This window comes from Epinephelus fuscoguttatus, linkage group LG12, assembly GCF_011397635.1.
Source record: "Epinephelus fuscoguttatus linkage group LG12, E.fuscoguttatus.final_Chr_v1".
NCBI lineage: Eukaryota > Metazoa > Chordata > Actinopteri > Perciformes > Serranidae > Epinephelus > Epinephelus fuscoguttatus.
The window spans coordinates 4408986-4427771 of NC_064763.1; the positions used below are offsets into that span (position 1 = coordinate 4408986).

Sequence of the window (18786 nt, forward strand, 5' to 3'; positions counted from 1 at the left end):
ATAAAAAACTTCATGAACATAATCAAAGATGAACGGAGCCTGCTGGAGTTGAGTCCAAGTTCTACCCAGACAGTGTTATTGGCTGTATTGTTGTCTTTTTGTCATATAGGTTAACCATTTTTCCCAGTCTTTTTTAAATTGTCCTTCATTCATCCATATCCTATATGTACGATTCTCCATCACCTATATATCATATAAAAAGGCCCGCCATTGCTTGTGATTTGGAGCATCTTTCTACAGACAGTTCTTTGTGATTGCGTTCTTTCTGGCAGCAAGGAGGATCTTGACCAAATATCAGTCTCTCTTGTGCATAGTTCCCTCCATATGTTCTCAGTACAGTACAAGACATTTTGTAACCCAAGACCTCACAAAGAACAGAATGTATACCATCCCAGAAAGGCTGTTTTTTTTTATGCAACTCCAGAAAATGTGTGTGTGGTTTGGTTTCATAGTCTCCAGGATGGTTGTTGAATCTTTGTTTGTTTGCATTTAATTTCATTTGAGATAAAATACCAAATGTGGTTCTTCCAAATGAATTCTCTCCACCTGTGATTTTGTAGCATTCAGGTGAAATGTCCATGTCATAGCACACACTTTCTGGGATTCTGTCATTCAGCTCTTCTACCCATTTGGTTTTTACATATGCCGACTCATGTCTGGATTCCACCAGACAGCAGTACAGGACTGACAGTATCCTGGGTGTGGCCTTACTATATGCTTGTGCTAATATCTTAATGATTGGGTAAATTTTCTCCTCTCCTTTATTGACTGTCTTCTGCTTAAATGTGACAGACAGATTTGATAGTTATTTATTCCATTAAAAAAACTATTGGCTGGAGTGTGTCTAGTGTCATTCATTGTTTAGTTTCCCATGTGGCAGTCTGCTTCTTATACACTGATCACTGCGGCACACTGCACTTACTCACACCCAACCTTTGTTTTAGAAAGTCACTGTGGCAAATCAGTGGCTCAGTCAAACACTGTAAAGCAAATAAATCAAAACGACTAGCATCAGTTTGTTTTAACACCTATTTATTACCACCTTAATATGAGAAATTTGGAAAATACAAAGATTGGCTTATTTATACGTCTGAAAATCTTGAGGAATAAGAAAAATATAAAAGAAAACAAATATGAGGTTATATTGTGTATCACAAATTTTGAGAAAGGGACAGATTATATGTTCAGATCTACAGAGAGCAGGAGACACACAGACCCTAAACATGCAGAGTGTAACTTTCACTATAATGTCAATTCATACTGTTGTGATGAAAATTAAAACCTATCTGTGGAGAAAAAGATAGAGAGACAGGAGCAGAGTGTGATGACTGATCTACAGTGAACAATTGAACAGAGGAGATGGTAAACTATTGCCCCCTTGTGGCTGCCATTAGAATAGAAGTTGCCTTGGAAAACAGAGAAGCCCTTCCTGATTTTCTATAGCAAATCAGATCACTGTAAAAAAGAAAAAAAACCAAATGATAACCATGATGACAATATTAATTGCTTTTTCTCTCTTAATTTCATGATTTTGGAAGTGGTAAAGAGAAGAGATGCTCGTCCATGAATTATAAGTGTAAAAAAAATAGACACCATATCAACAACGATAATCAATATTCTGAAGCAACCAAAAGATTTTTGTTTGTTGAGTACAAGTGGTTTAAAGATCAGAGCTCACACATCCACACAAACAGATCAACAGACCGCCGTCCCCTCCCAGTGCACATTACAGAGATGAAGGAGGTGGTTTGAAAAGATAAAGCGAGCCGACTGGCTGCAGCTGCAGAGCATGGGGGGAGATGGGGTGTAGAGGGACGGACTGGGCGAGAGGGGAGGGGAGGAGGGTGTTCAGATGGGGCAGAGGCCTCAGGACTAGCTTTAATAGCACCCTGCTGTGGAAGTTGCAGCTCCCCTTAAGCAGACTAGCCCCTTGGCCACATCCCTCTGCTTCAGCCCTGTTTGCCACACAAACCACACCCACTGGCCACCTACCCTGGAAGAATCCAGGTGAGCTCAAGGATGGGCTTCATGTTGGAGGTACCGCCCAAACTCAGAGACGCATGTTTGACTATGTGTGCACATGTGCCTCTGATCTGCAAAGCCTTTACATGCACGAAAAAGGTACCCTAAAACATTTGGTGAAGACAGAAAACCAATGAGAGACCAGACTTCGACATATTTCTATCTCTTCATAATCAGGATTACTCTAAAGTCTACTGAGAAGCTGGGCAGGCAGGAGAGGGAGGGTGACAGGGGTGGGTGGGTGGAGTAGAATAAAGGAGTGAGGGCAGGGACGGGTAAAGAAAAACAGGACAGAGGAGAAACATTAGGAAGTGCGTCTAAGCGCGCTCTCCACGGATGCGGCGTGCAAGCTGGATGTCTTTGGGCATGATGGTGACACGCTTGGCATGGATGGCACACAGGTTAGTGTCCTCGAACAGACCCACCAGGTACGCCTCGCTGGCCTCCTGCAGGGAGAGGGAGGGACAACACATAGCAGCAGGAGAAGTATTCCAGTTTTACAATATGGAATTCATACTGATAGAACTTCATCAATATATTTTGTGGACACACACCTGCAGAGCTCCAATGGCAGCACTCTGGAAACGCAGGTCAGTCTTGAAGTCCTGAGCGATCTCCCTCACCAGGCGCTGGAAGGGCAGCTTACGAATCAGCAGCTCAGTGGACTTTTGGTACCGACGGATTTCTCTCAAAGCCACTGTACCAGGCCTGAAACACACAACAAAGCTCTAGCACAGGAGTGTCAAACATACAGCCCACGGACCACAACTGGCCCACAAAAAGTCCAATCTGGCCCACTAGATGACTCAGCACACCTAATTTTGATGCACTTGTGAGAGGTAACACCAGCTTCACACTGGACGCAGCAATGCCCCAACGTGTTGATTGTCGCGAAGCCGCTCGTCAGCAGTTGTCTGGCTGTTCACACCAGAAGCGCCATTTCTCCGTGCTGATCAGCAAGGGATTCTGCTCTCTGATCATATGTAGAGCTCTGTCTCTGCCTGCTTTTGTGGGTGTATGTGTGAGTGTGGGTGTGTGTGGCTCTGCTCATCTCTCTGCTTTCTGTTTAGACACAACTGACACATATGTGGAAGCATAGGATGCATATCCTATCACTTATCATAGTCAGATCATTTCTATCATATTTAATACACACTTTATATAATTCACAACACATATCAGTGTGTTGCCAGATTCAATCACAGCTTGCAAAAAATAGACCAGATGCTGACGCTATCCTTGCTGATTGTGAGCCAGCCAGGGCGCTCTGCTCCCCGCCGTGTCCAGTGTGAACAGTTCAATCAGTTAACATGATCGCCGAAGCAAGCAGGCAGTGCTCCTTGTAAAATCAGTGAGCATCGTTGCACTTGTGTGTCCATGGTGAACCCTGCATAAGAAGTGCCAGGTTTCAACAGTGAGTAACTTATGTCATGTAACAGGCTGCTTCAGAGGCTTTTCCACTCTGACCAGAAAACAGTGACCTAAAATAACCAGGGGTGCACCAATTTATCTGGTGAACATCGGTATCGGCCGGTATTCACCCTGTTGACTACCATCGGCCTCAGTTGTGTTCTCAGTTGTATCACATCAATTTTGTGCTAGCAAAAAAACCCACTGAAAAACCAAGACAGCCCACTTTAGATTCATTTCCTGAATCTGTGTCACGTGGGTTTCACCACTACTCCTTTCAGAGACTAGCAGCTAGGCCTGTCGAGATATGCGATAAGTTGGTTAATTGTACGGTAAATTAAAAGGGAGACAATAACTTTTCCGGCTGCGATTAATTGCCATATTCATGTGTGATTGTCTTCCTCGTCTCTCTCCACCAGAGAGACTGGACGACAAGGGTGTTCACTGCAGTGCATCGTCTGGCAGCCAGGCAAGATGGTTCATTAGTATAATGAACAGAAGAAAAACTCTTGTCATGGAGTGTCTTTGTCTCTGTGGAGGAGGCGGGGCTATGGGCCACACACACACACACACACCCGCACACACACACACACACACACACACACACACACACACACACACACACACACAGACCAAAAAAGGCACCAAGTGCAGAAGATTTGGAGGAGATCAAACAGTCACTGAACTTTATGTCGGAGGAACTCAGCAGCGTAGCCGACAACAGACAGAACTGCTTGTCTTACTGAAGGAGGTTTGTGAACTTAAGAAAATGATGCAGGAGAAAGACAACAAAATCAGTCTCCTGGAAAAACGAGTGGATGAATCAGAACAATACACCAGGATGGATGATGTCATTGTAACGGGACTGAACACCAAATATAGATCATACGCGAGGGTTGCCACTGCAGCTGGAGCCGGCAGCACAAGAGCTGACGATGACACCACAGAGGAAATTCATTCCCTGTAGCAGCAGATCATCCAGTTCTTTTCCTCAAATGACATCCACATCAAGAAATGTGATATTGCAAATTGCCATCCACTTCCAAGGAAAGACAACAAGTCTAAACCGGTCATCATTATCCGGTTTGCAAACAGAAAAGTTAAGAACGATTTGCTGCGGCAAACGAAAAAGCTGAGAGGAACAGAGGTGTACGTCAACGAACACCTGACCAAGAAGAACGCCGATATAGCAAGACAAGCCAGAGCCCTTCGGAAACAAAAGAAAATACAGACGACCTAGACAAGGAATTGTAAAGTTTGGATTAAATTAAATGGGACTTCAGAGGAAGTGAAAGTCATGATGGTAAGAGAGCTCTCTGACCTAGACAAGTTCAAGTGACTGCTCCCTCGGGGACAGAAGTGCCCAAAACGACTCTTTATTGTTTAGGACTACACTGAGTGACTTTTCTTTTTTCCTTTTCATGGGACAAACTCTGAGAATTCTTCCTTCAGGCTTAAGTCTACTGTACATCACGCCAATGGGCTGCATCCAGCCGCGTTTTTTTCTGCATGCAATATAACTAGGCCTACATGGCGTCAACTGACTGTATCCAATTTACCTCTGCACAGGAGTTCTGTCTGAAAACTTTTGACAACACTGAACATAGATTTCACAACTTCGAATATAATATAGACCCGGATCACTTTTATCTTATGAACATTTCTCGTCAATGTAAATATTTCACAGAGGAACAGTTTAAAGACTGCTTTATGACCAATTGAACATTTTCGATTATACACTGTAATAGCAGGAGTCTCTCTATGAACATTCCAAAAATTCAGGACTGTTTAAAAAATTCCAACAAACTTTTTACAGCTATTGCAATTTCTGAGACATGGTTAAAAGATGAACACGAGGATGTCGCCCAGATTGATGGATATGATTTTTTCTCTACAAATAGACTGAATAAAAGGGGCGGGGGCGTTGCACTTTATGAACTCACCAATGTTAAATTGTTAAAAAATATGCCCCTTTCAATAGAAAATATTTTGGAATGTGTTACAGTTGAGGTTAAATGTGAAAAAAATCAAAAAATATCATTATAAACTGTGTTTATAGAGCTCCTGGGTCAAACATTGATATTTTGAGGATAAACTTACAGAAATGTATAACCCAATCAATAGCAAGGAGCTTCTATTTGTCTGTGGAGACCTCAATAATGATTTTCTAAATCCACACAATCAATCACAAATAATGAAATTCATTAACTCTGTGTTTTGTATGGGATTGTATCCAACAATTACCCATCCAAGCAGGATAACTATGAACACAGCTACACTTATTGATAATATATTAACAAATGTCACTGAACGGAACTTAACTGGTGGTTTACTTATAAGTGATATTAATGACCATTTGCCTGTTTTTGTTGCATTTGAATCATTTGCTGAAAGAAATGATCATTGTGAAACTGCACATCTAACTAGGAAAATTACAGATGCTATTGAACTATTGAAAATCTTAGAAAGGAGTTAGTGCAACAAAACTGGAACGAAATTTATGTTGATGATATTGACAAATCTTATGAATCATTTATTTACATTATTTCTAAGTTATATGATAAACACTGCCCTCCTGTGGCCAAAGCAGGTAACAAACGGTATATAGACAAAACATGGATAACAAAGGGGCTACAGAATGCATGTAAAAAGAAAAATCTATTGTATATGCAATTCCTAAAATTTAGAATTAAGGATGCCGAAAGCAAATATAAGACATACAAAAATAAATTAACTTGTATCATGAGATCTAGCAAGAAATTATATTATAGTGAATTACTAGAAAAAAAACAGAACTAATATTAAAGGCATTTGAAAGATTCTAAATGAAATTATCAAAAAGAAAAAGGTTAAAGATTACCCATCTTTCTTTTACTCAAATAATGATGCAGTCATTAAGGAAAATAAACCTATAGCCGATCAATTACATGAATACTTTGTTAATGTGGGTAAAAATCTAGCCAACTCTATTGTATCCCCTAAAAATATTTCCTGGGAAAACATCAATACCATCAACATAATTTCGGATTCAATGTTTATTTAAAAAAACTGATGAAAAATAATTAATTAATCTAGTTCGTAAGTCAAAAGGTAAAAAAATCAAAGGACTGTAATAATTTTTATGTTTTTGATAAAGAAAATTATTGATTGTATTATTAAACCCTTAAATTATATTTGTAACCTGTCTCTAATAAGTAGAAAATTTCCACCAAAAATGAAAATAGCTAAAGTGATACCGTTGTTTAAATCTGGTGACAAACATGTCTTTTCAAATCATAGGCCAATCTCACTGCTACCACAGCTCTCTAAAATTTTGGAAAATGTATTTGTGGAGAGGCTAAAAGATTTCTTATCAAAGCACCAAATACAACATTTCAATCTGTTGCATCAAGTTTCAGATTATCATATGAACTCTAACAGTCAGCATTCCTCTTGACCCATAACTGAAACAATTGCTTTTTACTGGAATGTTTTTTTTTATATATATATATTTTTTCAATGTCGGGAGTAGGCAACACACCATCAGTATTTTTTTTTTTTTTTTAAAGATATTTTTTAAGGCATTTTTTTGCCTTTAATTGATAGGATAGTTAAGTGTGAAAGGGGGAGAGAGAGAGGGAGAGACATGCAACAAAGGGCCACAAGCCGGAGTCGAACCCAGGCCGCTGCGGCAACAGAATCCGTGTCTCATTCATTCATTCATTTTTCAAAATAAAACAAAATATGAAACAACAAAATAATGACTTATTTTTTCAATATTTGTTTCCAGAACCAAAATGAAAAAACGGGTAACGACTCGTTTTCTGATTTCCGGTTTAAATTGAAAATGGAAAAAACAGATAACAGGCCGGATTCGGGCCTTTCATACACTTTCAATATTTTTATCTCTCTGGAAGCCAAGTTTTTTCTTTAGCAAGCACTGGTTTCTTGTCGGACCGGTCGGAGTGACAACTACATCCGGTTCATGGAAGCTAACACTTTGGCTAACAACCGCTGCGTGTGGAGGCTGCAAATTTGGAGAAATTGTTCAATATAAGGTAAGTTGTGCTAAGGTAACAATATGTGCCAGGTTATTGTTTGCTTCTACACCTGACACGTAAGGGATAATATATAGTGAGCCGGTGACTGTTGAAAAATAACTCCCGACAGGGGAATGGAACCCCGATGCGCAGAGTTATTTTTCAACAGTCACCGGCTCACTATACATTATCCCGCTTAGAACATGGCTTACTACTAAAACATTCAAATGTTACAACTGGCATTAATATTACTAAACTGCTGGCAGAGTGTATTGACAGAGGAGAGGCGTTCACCAGACAAACGGGAGCGGAGGAGAGGATTTTACTCCACTTCTCTGGGTCGGAGATGCTGGGTGCCCAGTAGCTGCGAAGGCTGCCCTCACATTTGTGGCCAGTGACCGACATGATCTCCCTGCTCTCCAGGACAGCTTGGGAGAGCTGTGTGGACTAACGTTAACTGATTTTGATGCTCCTCAGTCTGAGGCCGTTGCTATGGCGTCCCTAGCAACGGAGCAGCGGTGATACCTCAAGAAATAAACACCGCAAAATTTTGTTGATTGACCAATCAGAATCAAGTATTTAAGAGTGCCATGTTCTAAATTGGAATAGACTTCTTGTGGCGAGTAATTTTTTATGTTATTTGAAGATTTATGTTTGTCGTAACTCACGAATTCGCCACATTCGGCCATAACGGCAGCATAGAAATGATGCTGTATTTAGGTGGATTTCAGCACTCACATACATTTTCTTTGGAAAATGCCATTCTAGTTAATTTCTATAAACATTATAAAAATAGCATGCTGGGATATAAATGCATTTTTTGTAGTTTTTCAGAACACAGAACAAAGTGAATGCATCAATGTTCAATGGGAAGCGACGAGGTGGACTTCAAACCAGTCGAAAGTGACGACAGCTGTCTTGACAGTGGGGACAGTAATGAAGACTACACTCCTACACCACATCAGCACTATCCTCTAAGCTACCAATGCCCCTATTGCTGCCGGTTTCATCACCTGGTTAGGAGTTCAGTCTGTACGCAGCATGCACAGACGCATGCACAGAGGCGCCGCCTCACCGCAGCGGTCGCGGGCTCAATCCCAGCCTGCGTCTGTGTCATTCCCCCATTCTCTACTTCCCCACTTCATGCTGTCCTAAAGCAACAGGCCAAATAGATAATCTTATAAAAAAACAAAAAACAGCAGTAATAATGCTATAATTTCGTGTAGAGTTTCAGCTTTTTGCCGTTTACATATGGCCATATGTTTGTTAATGTAACCATGTGTACATGATGTGTATATAATATAGATAAAAATGTCTGCACTCTTATATAGTGATATCTTTTTTCCACACCAGGTGATGAAAGCAGCAGTAGTACTGACAACAGGAGCAGCAGTGATAAAGACTCACGAAATCACGATGCTCTTCCTAGCACCAGTGTTCTAAGTGAAAAGCTTGAGCTCTGTTTCACATTGGATTATAATAATTGGTGTTATAGTCAGGACATTGAAAATAATTGTGTGGCATCAATAAAATCTACATACCTGAGAGGGGAAAATGTGTTTTAATATATATATATATATTTTTTTTAACCATTTTTTTCCATTTATTCCTGTTATTGCTAATTTGTATCATACCTAAATTTATATCTATTCTATGTGCTAAAGAGAAATTAACAATCTCCACTTAATTTAGCATCAGCTTGAAAGCAAGAGCACATATAATTTTTTTTATATATATAATTGTATATATAATTGTAAATACATTCAGGCATCAAGGGGATAAAGGGACTGTTAATTTACACACATGCACCTGTATTTGGTTTTTTTTTTTTTTTACTATAATAGCCACATACACACACACACACACACACACACACACATATATATATATATATATATATATACGTATGCCGCAAATGTTAAAATTAACAGTCCCTTTATGCCAAAGTTGTAAAGAAAGCAAGGGAAGAACATTTAATAAATCCCTGGGGGGTGGAAGTGGCAATGGCAGGGCAGAAATCTGAGAGCAGAAATTCCGCGAGCGCATAGAAGCAGTTTGAGCGTGAGGAGAAAAGCCGAAGCTCGAGCAGGAAATCTGTGCAAGCAACATGGCATCTGAGTGCCAGCACACAGTTTGAGCAGAAACAGAGTAGATCTAAGCGCAAGCAGAGGCTATTTGAGTGCGAGGGCAGGGTTTGAGGGACAATATTATAAAATCTGAACGTGAAATCAATAAATTATGCTCTCAAACTGATATACCACTCTCATAAATAAAGATAGGGATAAAGCCATAACTAGGCCACAAGCAGTTGAGAATGGAGCGCTCCTATGCGAAGTTCAAAGGTTCCTCCACAGAGCTCTTTATACAAGTACCTCGAGCCTCCTTTATTTATTTATTTTTTGCCTTTATTCACTGATGTAACATTTTTGTCCCGATATTTTGTATGATATCTTTGTATATTTCTTCACTAATAATAATAATGATGATAATAACAAAAATAATTTAACAAAAAAAAAACAAAACCAAAAAAAAAACCCAACAAAACTTGGCTTCCGGATCACGCAATGTGCGAGAGATGAAAATATTGAAAGTGTTGAAATAAATATTGATATTTAATACTGATATTTAAATATTGAAAAATATTGAAACTGCGTTTTTCACCCCACTAGAATTAGAAATCTTAATGCGCTCATATGGCGAGTTTGCACATGTTTTCAAAAAGAAGTGCAACACCGCTGCAGCTGCAAAAGAGAGGGAGACGGCGTGGGAGAACATTGCTGCTGGGGTCAATGCGTAAGTTTAAATGTAGTCCTTTGCAATCACAATAATATTACAGGGGAAAACTGCTTGAATGGTAGCCTATTAATTTATTTCATTTAGGTGCAATCCCGCGGGGGAGAAGCGCACTTGGCAGCAGTTTAGGATGAAATATAAAAACAGTGTTCAAACAGGTAAGACCTCAGCATAATCTCATGGGGGTACATCATTTTGATCACGCTATACATTGTAAAGTAAATATTAAGTGGCTGTTTGACTGTGCAGTTGTTTTATCCCCAATATAATGCTGTTTTCACACACGTCTTCTCGTCTATATAATGTTCTGTTAAATAATTAAGCTTATTTAAACTAACACAGACTTCTACTCAGCCAACAGAAAGAAGGCAGATGCCCGTAAAATGAGCACACTTTTCTGACCGCCCTGCATACAGTTGCCTTACTCAAGTGCTCAGCGTCTCCCGCATTTTACAAAAAACTTCCATTTGCAAAGAAACGCAGCACAACATACAATATCTGCTGGGATGTGAGAGCATGACTACGATTGGTAATGTTGCAAATGTAAGGACGGATTAGGTTGTGTGTGTAGATGATGAACTGTGACGTGAAACGGTACAGCTCAGAAAGATAATTGTCTGGAAATGCTTGAACATCTATGCACGGTCTGATAACCATCTCCTGACGAATATTTAATTCTCTGCGCAGTAATGCTGCACCTTCATCCACGGGATCATTATCAAAAGGACATGCCATGTTAGTGAAAACAATCGCCACCTACTGTGCCTAATGGACTTCTAATATACTGACTCTGATTTTTTTATTGATTTTTTAAAATGACAGACGGCAGAACAAGGCTACACCAAAACTCGTCTGCTGACTGAATGAATGAGGAAATCAAATGGAGTGTGTGGCTCTGAAAGAGGGCGGAGACAGAGAGAAACTTGAGGTTCATTGAGGAAAAACCTGGTCCCGACCAGGTTAGGTTCATAGAGTCTGTTACTACGGTAACAGACCGAGAGCTTAAGTTACCTCTCTCTCTCTGAAACCTGCTAGAGTTACCCCTCTTTCTCTGGTTTGAGTTACCTCCCTTTTTGAAACGGAAAACTCAGAGTTTCCCCTCATTTCAGGGTTAACAGACTCTGAGTTTTCACTAAACCTGCTTTGTGAAACGGACCCCAGGTGTTCGGTTTGTTTTGACCCTTAGCCACAGCTGTGCCACAGATACAGTATTCAATATTTACAGCTGTGCACCCTGCTATTTTTCAACAGATAAAACACACAACCACAACAGCCTTCTAAGAGATTTTTTAACTCCAACTTCTCACCTACAGACAGTTTGCATAATTGGTTAAGCAGGGTTCTCACACATTTTTATGGACAAAATCTCAAAACTTTTCCATGACTTTTCAAGGACCTACAACATTTTTTTTCTTGTCCCACTTGCCCAGGATTTTTCAAACTTATCAGATTTAAACTCAAACATAATTTCAGCTAGCTGGCATACAGGAAGGGAGAGACCAAACACGGGAAGAAAATTAAGCAACATACCTGATGGTAAACAAATCGTTGCACAAAAACGCACATTACATTAAGTCGACAGCTATGGAAAATAAATTTGCTGTTACGCGACATTACATGGAAGGTTATCCATGGGAGATTACTGTGACAATTTCATTACACATAACAAAATGCAATGATTTTTTCCCCCAAAAAAACTTTCAATGGTTTTTATTACTAACTCAATGACTTTTCCAGGCCTGGAAAACATGATTAGGGCTGGCTCAGGCTTGCCTTGGACCAGCCCCTAGTTAGGCTGACATAGGCCTAGTCTGCCGGGGGACCTCCTATAATACACTACCTATAATACACGGAGCACCTTCTCTCCTTCTCTCTCTCTCCTTTGCTAACATTCATGTCCTATTACTGCATGTTACTAATGCGGCTCCTTCTCTGGAGCCTTTGTGCTCCACTGTGTGGCAGGTTAACTCGTATTGCAGCTGTGCCTGGATCGTGTGATGTGGTTGTGCTGCTGCCGTGGTCCTGCCTGATGCCTCTAGAGCTGTAATCAACCAAAGAAAATCTTGGTTGACTAAAGTCGCACATAATCTTCAACTACTCGATTAGTCGTAAGAAAAAAATAATTCTGCACGTTATTTTTACTTCTGCGGTGGTGTGTCTGTGTCACTCTGCAGTTACACCTCCAAAACACTAGTGGGCAGTGGAGGACTGTGTTAAGCGCTGTAAAGTTTAGTTCAAATCAAACTTTATTTATATAGTTGATTCAAAAGTACGCAAACTGGCTTCACTATAAATCACAGAACTGACAGACAAACACTTGTCTTTATCTGGACACATTTCCCCAACCAATACAACATGCTAACGTTATTAGCACAAGTCTATGACATTTTACATTGTATAAATTAGCCTAGCGTCTAGCAATCTTTTCCTCTTCTTATATAAACCCAGGGACAACAGCAGCATCTAACAAAGGTAACGGCACATAATTTGGCTCCATTACAACTCACAACATTCACCGACAAAACAATTGTCTTATACTAAACACGTTTTCCAAACAAATACAACATGCTAACGTTATTAGCCCCAGCCTGTGGCATTTTACATGGTATACATTAGCCTAGCGATGAGCGGAGATTTGCTGCAAGAAATAATGAATTAATCCTGGAAAGCTATTAATGTAGCACATTTCTCCTTATAAAAGTAATGCGGCGATTTTTTGACCAATGACAATTTGGTCGGACGAGAGCATAGCGACCAAATAATCGACTAGTCGACCAGGAGACAACAGCCCTAGATGCCTCCTACTGCTGCTGTTATCATTAATCATACTTCTACTGTCATTATACACTAGGGATGTCACAATACCAAAAATTCAGTTGTCAGTGCCAATACCAGTAAAATTACATGATTCTCGATACCAAAGTCGATACCACGGTAAAAAAAAATAAAATAAAAAATCCTAAGATCCCATGTACTTAAACAAGAAATACTTTATTAAAATATCTGCATATAAAATAACATTTCTATCAACAGATTGATATTACTTATATTTTTTCTTCTTCTCTTTTCCTCTTTACCTATTTTTCATTGTAAAAAACATTGATCAACAATATATATCATTCAATCTTTATGTATGTACTATTAATTTATCATGTTGATCTGTTCTGTACGACATCTATTGCACGTCTGTCTGTCCTGGAAGAGGGATTTGTCCTCAGTTGCTCTTCTTGAGGTTTCAACCATTTTTTTTCCCCAGTTAAAGGGTTTTCTGGGGGGAGTTTTTCCTTATCCGCTGTGAGGGTCCAAAGGGACAGAGGGATGTCGTATGTTGTAAAGCCCTCTGAGGCAAATTGTGATTTGTGATATTGGGCTTTATAAATAAAACTGACTGATTGATTGATGATTGATATTTCATGACCGTGGGAACCCTAGTTAAGACATTTTTCAATTCATCATTTCCTCTTAACATTATTTAAATTATGATATAATTTGTCAAAAAAAAAAAAAGGCTGTCTAGATGGAAATCAAGGTGTTACCTGTAACGATGGGGCTTCTTGACACCACCAGTGGAGGGGGCACTCTTGCGGGCAGCCTTGGTGGCCAACTGCTTACGAGGAGCTTTTCCTCCAGTGGACTTACGGGCAGTCTGCTTGGTACGAGCCATTGCGACGAAGTATCACCTGAAGGTAACAGCAAAAATATAACAGCATGCTTTGGTTGTTCATACTTTTTCTTTCTGCCCTAGCCATGTTTTAAAGCTGCTGTTTTTTTACAACCTGTACACGATACTGACAATAATTATTTCATTGTTATACACAAGAATGAGAGTTTGGGTTTTCATTTATTTCTATTTAGTTCAGTGTGGTGTTTAGTTATCAGTGCTGTTATAGCCAATCTGGATAAATGTTCTTTCTGGTGACCTCTTCATAAAAAAAAACAAATAAATACCGCAACAATAACTAACTAGCTTAAATGTGTGAATGCTTATATGTTCAGAACCAGACATTAAAGGCGCTGTATGTAAGAATGTGGCCAAAACGGTTACTGCACTCAAATTCAAAATACTGCCACGAGTCGTGTAAGCCCCCCCCCCTCCCCTACAGATTCGAGGTTGCTGGACAGCAGCACACTGGAGACTGATTTGTTTGCCCACCGGCGGCTGCTGTGGCAGGGCCGCATCGCCGCGTCCTTGATCTTCGGTTTTCCAGCGGACCGTTCGAGCATGTCCAGCTTCTCTGCTGCTAACGCTGCTGCCGGGATACAGCTGAGGAGGAGCCGGCTGCTAATGCTATGTACCGGACACTGCTAACGTTGCTGCCGGGATACAGCTGAGGAGGAGCCGGCTGCTAATGCTGTGTACCAGGACCCTGCAAACGCTGCTGCCGGGATACAGCTGAGGAGGAGCCGGCTGCTAATGCTATGTACCGGGACACTGCTAATGCTGCTTGCCGTGCTGCTGTAGCTCAGTCGTAACTGTGAAGGCCAATTTCCACCAGATGCGTGTTGGTTGCGTCTGCGCTCCGGCACGGCAGCGGAGCCGATAGGATTCCATTCTAGTCAATGTGTGTGTTTCCACCAGCTGCGGCTGTGCTGCGTTCCGGCTCCGTCACAGCTCCGGCACTCTGGAGCCCTCCGCAACAGATACGCAGGACTTCTATTTTTGCCGGACACCAGAGCACAACGCAGCAATTCAGCACAGAGCAGATTGTGCGGGGCAGGAAGTCGTGCACAGAAACACATTAAAACATCCGGTTAATTTTCAAAATAAAATACACAGTGTTCACGGCGGATCATATTTCCCTGCACTACACCTTGAAAACGTCATAATGGGCAGAGGCAGGCCTGAAGTCAACAGGTCAGAGGTTTTCAGATGTCATTTCACCCTGTGAACACCATGGACGAGGAGATATTAATCATGGCAGTGCACCGAGATGTCTTCAAGCGGAACTGCACCGCACCGCACAGCAAACGCAGCCGGTGGGTATTGACGGACGGCGGAGCACGCAGCGGATAACCAGAGCTGCTGTTCCGCAACAGAAACGCATCCAGTGGAAATCCGGCATAACTGATGCTGAGACTCTACTGACTGCGTGACTGGTAGATGGCGGTGGGTGATGCAACAGGCCAAAACACAAATTCAAAACATAAACATGATTTGCGGACTGTAATTTTTTTTTTTTTTTTTTTTTTATAAATGCGAATATTCTGGCTGTACTATTGTTGTCGGTGAGATCAGTATGTTATATTAACATTATTCCTTAGTCTCTGTGACATATTAGGAGGATTTTGCGACTATTTGCTTTAGATTTCTTACATATAGCTCCTTTAACAAAAGCAGTAAAAGATGATCACACATGTCAAAAATATAAGTGAACACTAAATCAATTATACTACTGTCAGCTAAGTTATTAAAACTTAGTGTAGGCAAAGTTTTGATGATGAATGATACTGAATGTAGGATGTAGCGAATTTGGTTTGCTGTTTAATGTTATCACTTTTTTTCACCCACGTATCTGCATGAGGGTCAGTAAAGTATTTTCCTGCACTCAACATGACGAGCCTTTTGTTTTCTTGCATCTAGTTCAAAATATTTGATCTAGCAGTCATTTTGGGCCACCTGGGAAAACTTTTCCCCGGTTTGGCAGCTGCACAGACACACCGTCCCGAGCCAATCCAGACACTATGGGCTCCCGACCAAACCAATCACACTGCCCAACAGCTCATCACTCTAAAATGCACCAATCCGCCATGTCTGGGTTGTATTTGAGGGCCAATGGTAGTTTATGCTACTGGGTTTTAGGGCGGGACGAGCGGCAATAACACCGCCTCATTCCGCAAGATTATGGCCGCAGACTCAAATGAACCTACCAATATACAGGCAACGAGCGAGACGTAAACTTTGACAATTTTCCTCAAAAATAAACAACGTATGCACACAATTCTACCAACAGAACGTAGGAAACAAGTGTAGGTATAAAATAAGCATGAAGGCGTGCAAAGCGACGGCATATTAATGCGCAACGACGAGGTAGAAATCGCACATGAAAGTGGAGCAGCTATTTCGGCAGTGGAAGTACTGAGCCGTTTTTCTCTGTGCCTGGGCATCGGGACAGCTGCTTTTCTCCTCTCTACAGCGTCGAAATAACACGACATTTTAGCACCAAAACTACTTTATCTGTCTCAATTCCTTCACAATACGGTGAATAGTGCTCTATTTTAAAAAAAGTATGACAGAGATTGAACTTACCGAGGGTGAATTTAGCGCTTTTTCTTCGCAGGAACACAAGTGAGTTGTGGTTGTCTGGCAGTGTCAGATATTTACTATCTCTCACACAATGGAAGCACAGAGAGCAGGAGCAAAATGGCGGCCGTGTCAATCATCTGTCTCCCATAATGCAACTGCCAACATTTGTAAACAGTGTAACTTCATTTCCTTCACTGCAACTTTGGGTTTTAAGCGTTGTCAGTTTTGAATACAATATGACATTACCATAATATTAAAAAAGTAACACCCGTAATGTGGTTAATATTTTCTATTTGGCAAAACTGTTGTAGTGTTTTTTAACTATTGATTTATTTTTTACCTAACCTTTTATTGTGCTATACAAAATACAGAGCAAAAGGGGGAACCGAAATAAATGTTAAGAAATCGGACATAATTTATGAACATATGCTCTAGGAAAAAAAGTCAAAATGCTCAGGATCAAGGCAAAAGAAACAGAATTATCAAAAGCCTAATAATAAAAAAAGAGAGATAAAGACAATACAAAAGCCTATATTTGGAAGTACTGCAAAGTAACTTAACGTGCCCCATCTATGCTCTCATCAAAACCACCAGACTATTGAGTGAAATGGTAATTTTAGCTCACTTAACTCGGGAGCTGCTGATCTACTGCTGCTTTCTTTGGTTAGTGAGTGTTGTGTGAATTTCATGAATCTAAATTAACCCTTTTAAACACCAGAATCAATCAATAACACAAACAAACTAAGTGATTGAGGCAGTGGTAGACCAGCAGCTCCTGTGTTCAGCTGTGTTAAATTACTGTTCTTCTCAATGGAGTCTGGCTTTGAAGAGAGCAATCTAATGGCATTATTTTCTCTTCAAATCACTGTCTGACATCAAGGTAAAGCAGTGAAATTACAATATAATGTACACTTAAACTGATATTGATATTTTTAGGTGGGAATTTGTTTAGGTGGCTAAAATACATTTTATTGTTAAAGTAACACAATGTAGTTTTTGAGCCCTCAAAATATATATCCAAGATCCTTGTGATGCTACATCAATTCACAATAGGTTGGATGACACCTCCATCATTGCTTGAGAGCGTCTGTTTCACTTGCACTGGCACTATGCAGTTTCGGGGTTCGGGTAGGAACCCAGACACAAAAATGACTACAAAATTTGCCTGCTTTACGGCATACGTCATATCCCCCTCCTCTCTTTAGAGTAGCGTAGCCGAACCGAGGTGAACAAAGTTAGACGTGGTTGTCATGGCTGAAGCGACAAAGAAAAGGAAGAAGGTGAAGGTGTTGTCCGAGGAGACATAGAAAAGAAAAGGGGAGAACGATAAAACGAGCTCGAACAATTTAAGATAAAGTGTTAGCCTACATACAGACAGCTTTCATTTTAGTTTGTCTTTAACAGTTTGCGGTTAGCACCGCGAGCACGATGTGCTTGTGTCGACAGTGATCGTAAATCATAATAGCGGTGAATGAGAGACGGCGGACAGAGCAGAATGAAATGTGGCTTTCTACATGCTGTTTGATAAAAGTATTGGCTTGGCTGGCAGAGGTTTGATCGCACTTATTTACAGTACAATATATGTCTTTTTTTTTCTTATTTTGTTTTTTTATGGTCTTTTCTTTCCTTATTTCTGTGTTTAGTTACCATGCACTTCACAATATAACTGACTCCTACAATCAATTAATCACAACTACAACAAGAACTATGACCTGGACTTTGCATTGTTGCAGTTTTACACTCCATCTACACACCCCAAACAGTCTCTTTTCCCCTGGTTGCTGTTTATTATTTATTTATTTATTTCTCTCTTTTTTTTCTTTTTTTCTCTTTCTCTTATTTATTTATTATTATTTTTCTTTTTTTTTTCTTTTTTTTGTAAAAAAAACAAAAAGTAAAAAAATACATTTAGTTTAAATAAAAAAATTAAATGAATGTTATACTCTTAAAAATATTTTAAGGCTATATGCTAAAATTCTGTTTTACTATCTCTGGATTAAAATTTGTGTCTGTAGTCATGTAAATATATCAGTATAACTAACTCATTTAAGTAACGAAGATAAAATGAATACATTTGTGTTGAAAACTAAGTAGAAGGCTATGCTTCAGTCTATAGAAGTGTAAAGATGAAAACTGTATAGCTACATCATTGCTGGAGCTTTTGATGTATTGCTCAGTATCACAAGTTCTAATAAGTGGAGTGGAGTCCCTGATCACCTTATTGGCCATGATATATAACAGTAGAGACAGCAAGTATATGTAGAGTTCAGGCCTGATGGTATCACAACTTCTGCACGT

At 40.0% G+C, this 18786-nt stretch overlaps 1 protein-coding gene across 1 annotated transcript; it reads right to left on the minus strand.

Annotated features, from left to right (window-relative positions):
- Positions 1-1015: 1015 nt before the first annotated feature.
- h3f3c (H3 histone, family 3C) lies at positions 1016-16627 on the minus strand. The gene is made up of 4 exons (XM_049591635.1): positions 16492-16627; positions 13781-13924; positions 2577-2730; positions 1016-2468 (listed from the first exon to the last, which is right to left on the minus strand). Exons 2-4 carry the CDS (start codon positions 13906-13908, stop codon positions 2340-2342), a joined length of 411 nt encoding a protein of 136 aa, XP_049447592.1. The 5' UTR covers positions 13909-13924; positions 16492-16627; the 3' UTR covers positions 1016-2339.
- Between the last annotated feature and the right edge of the window lie 2159 nt (positions 16628-18786).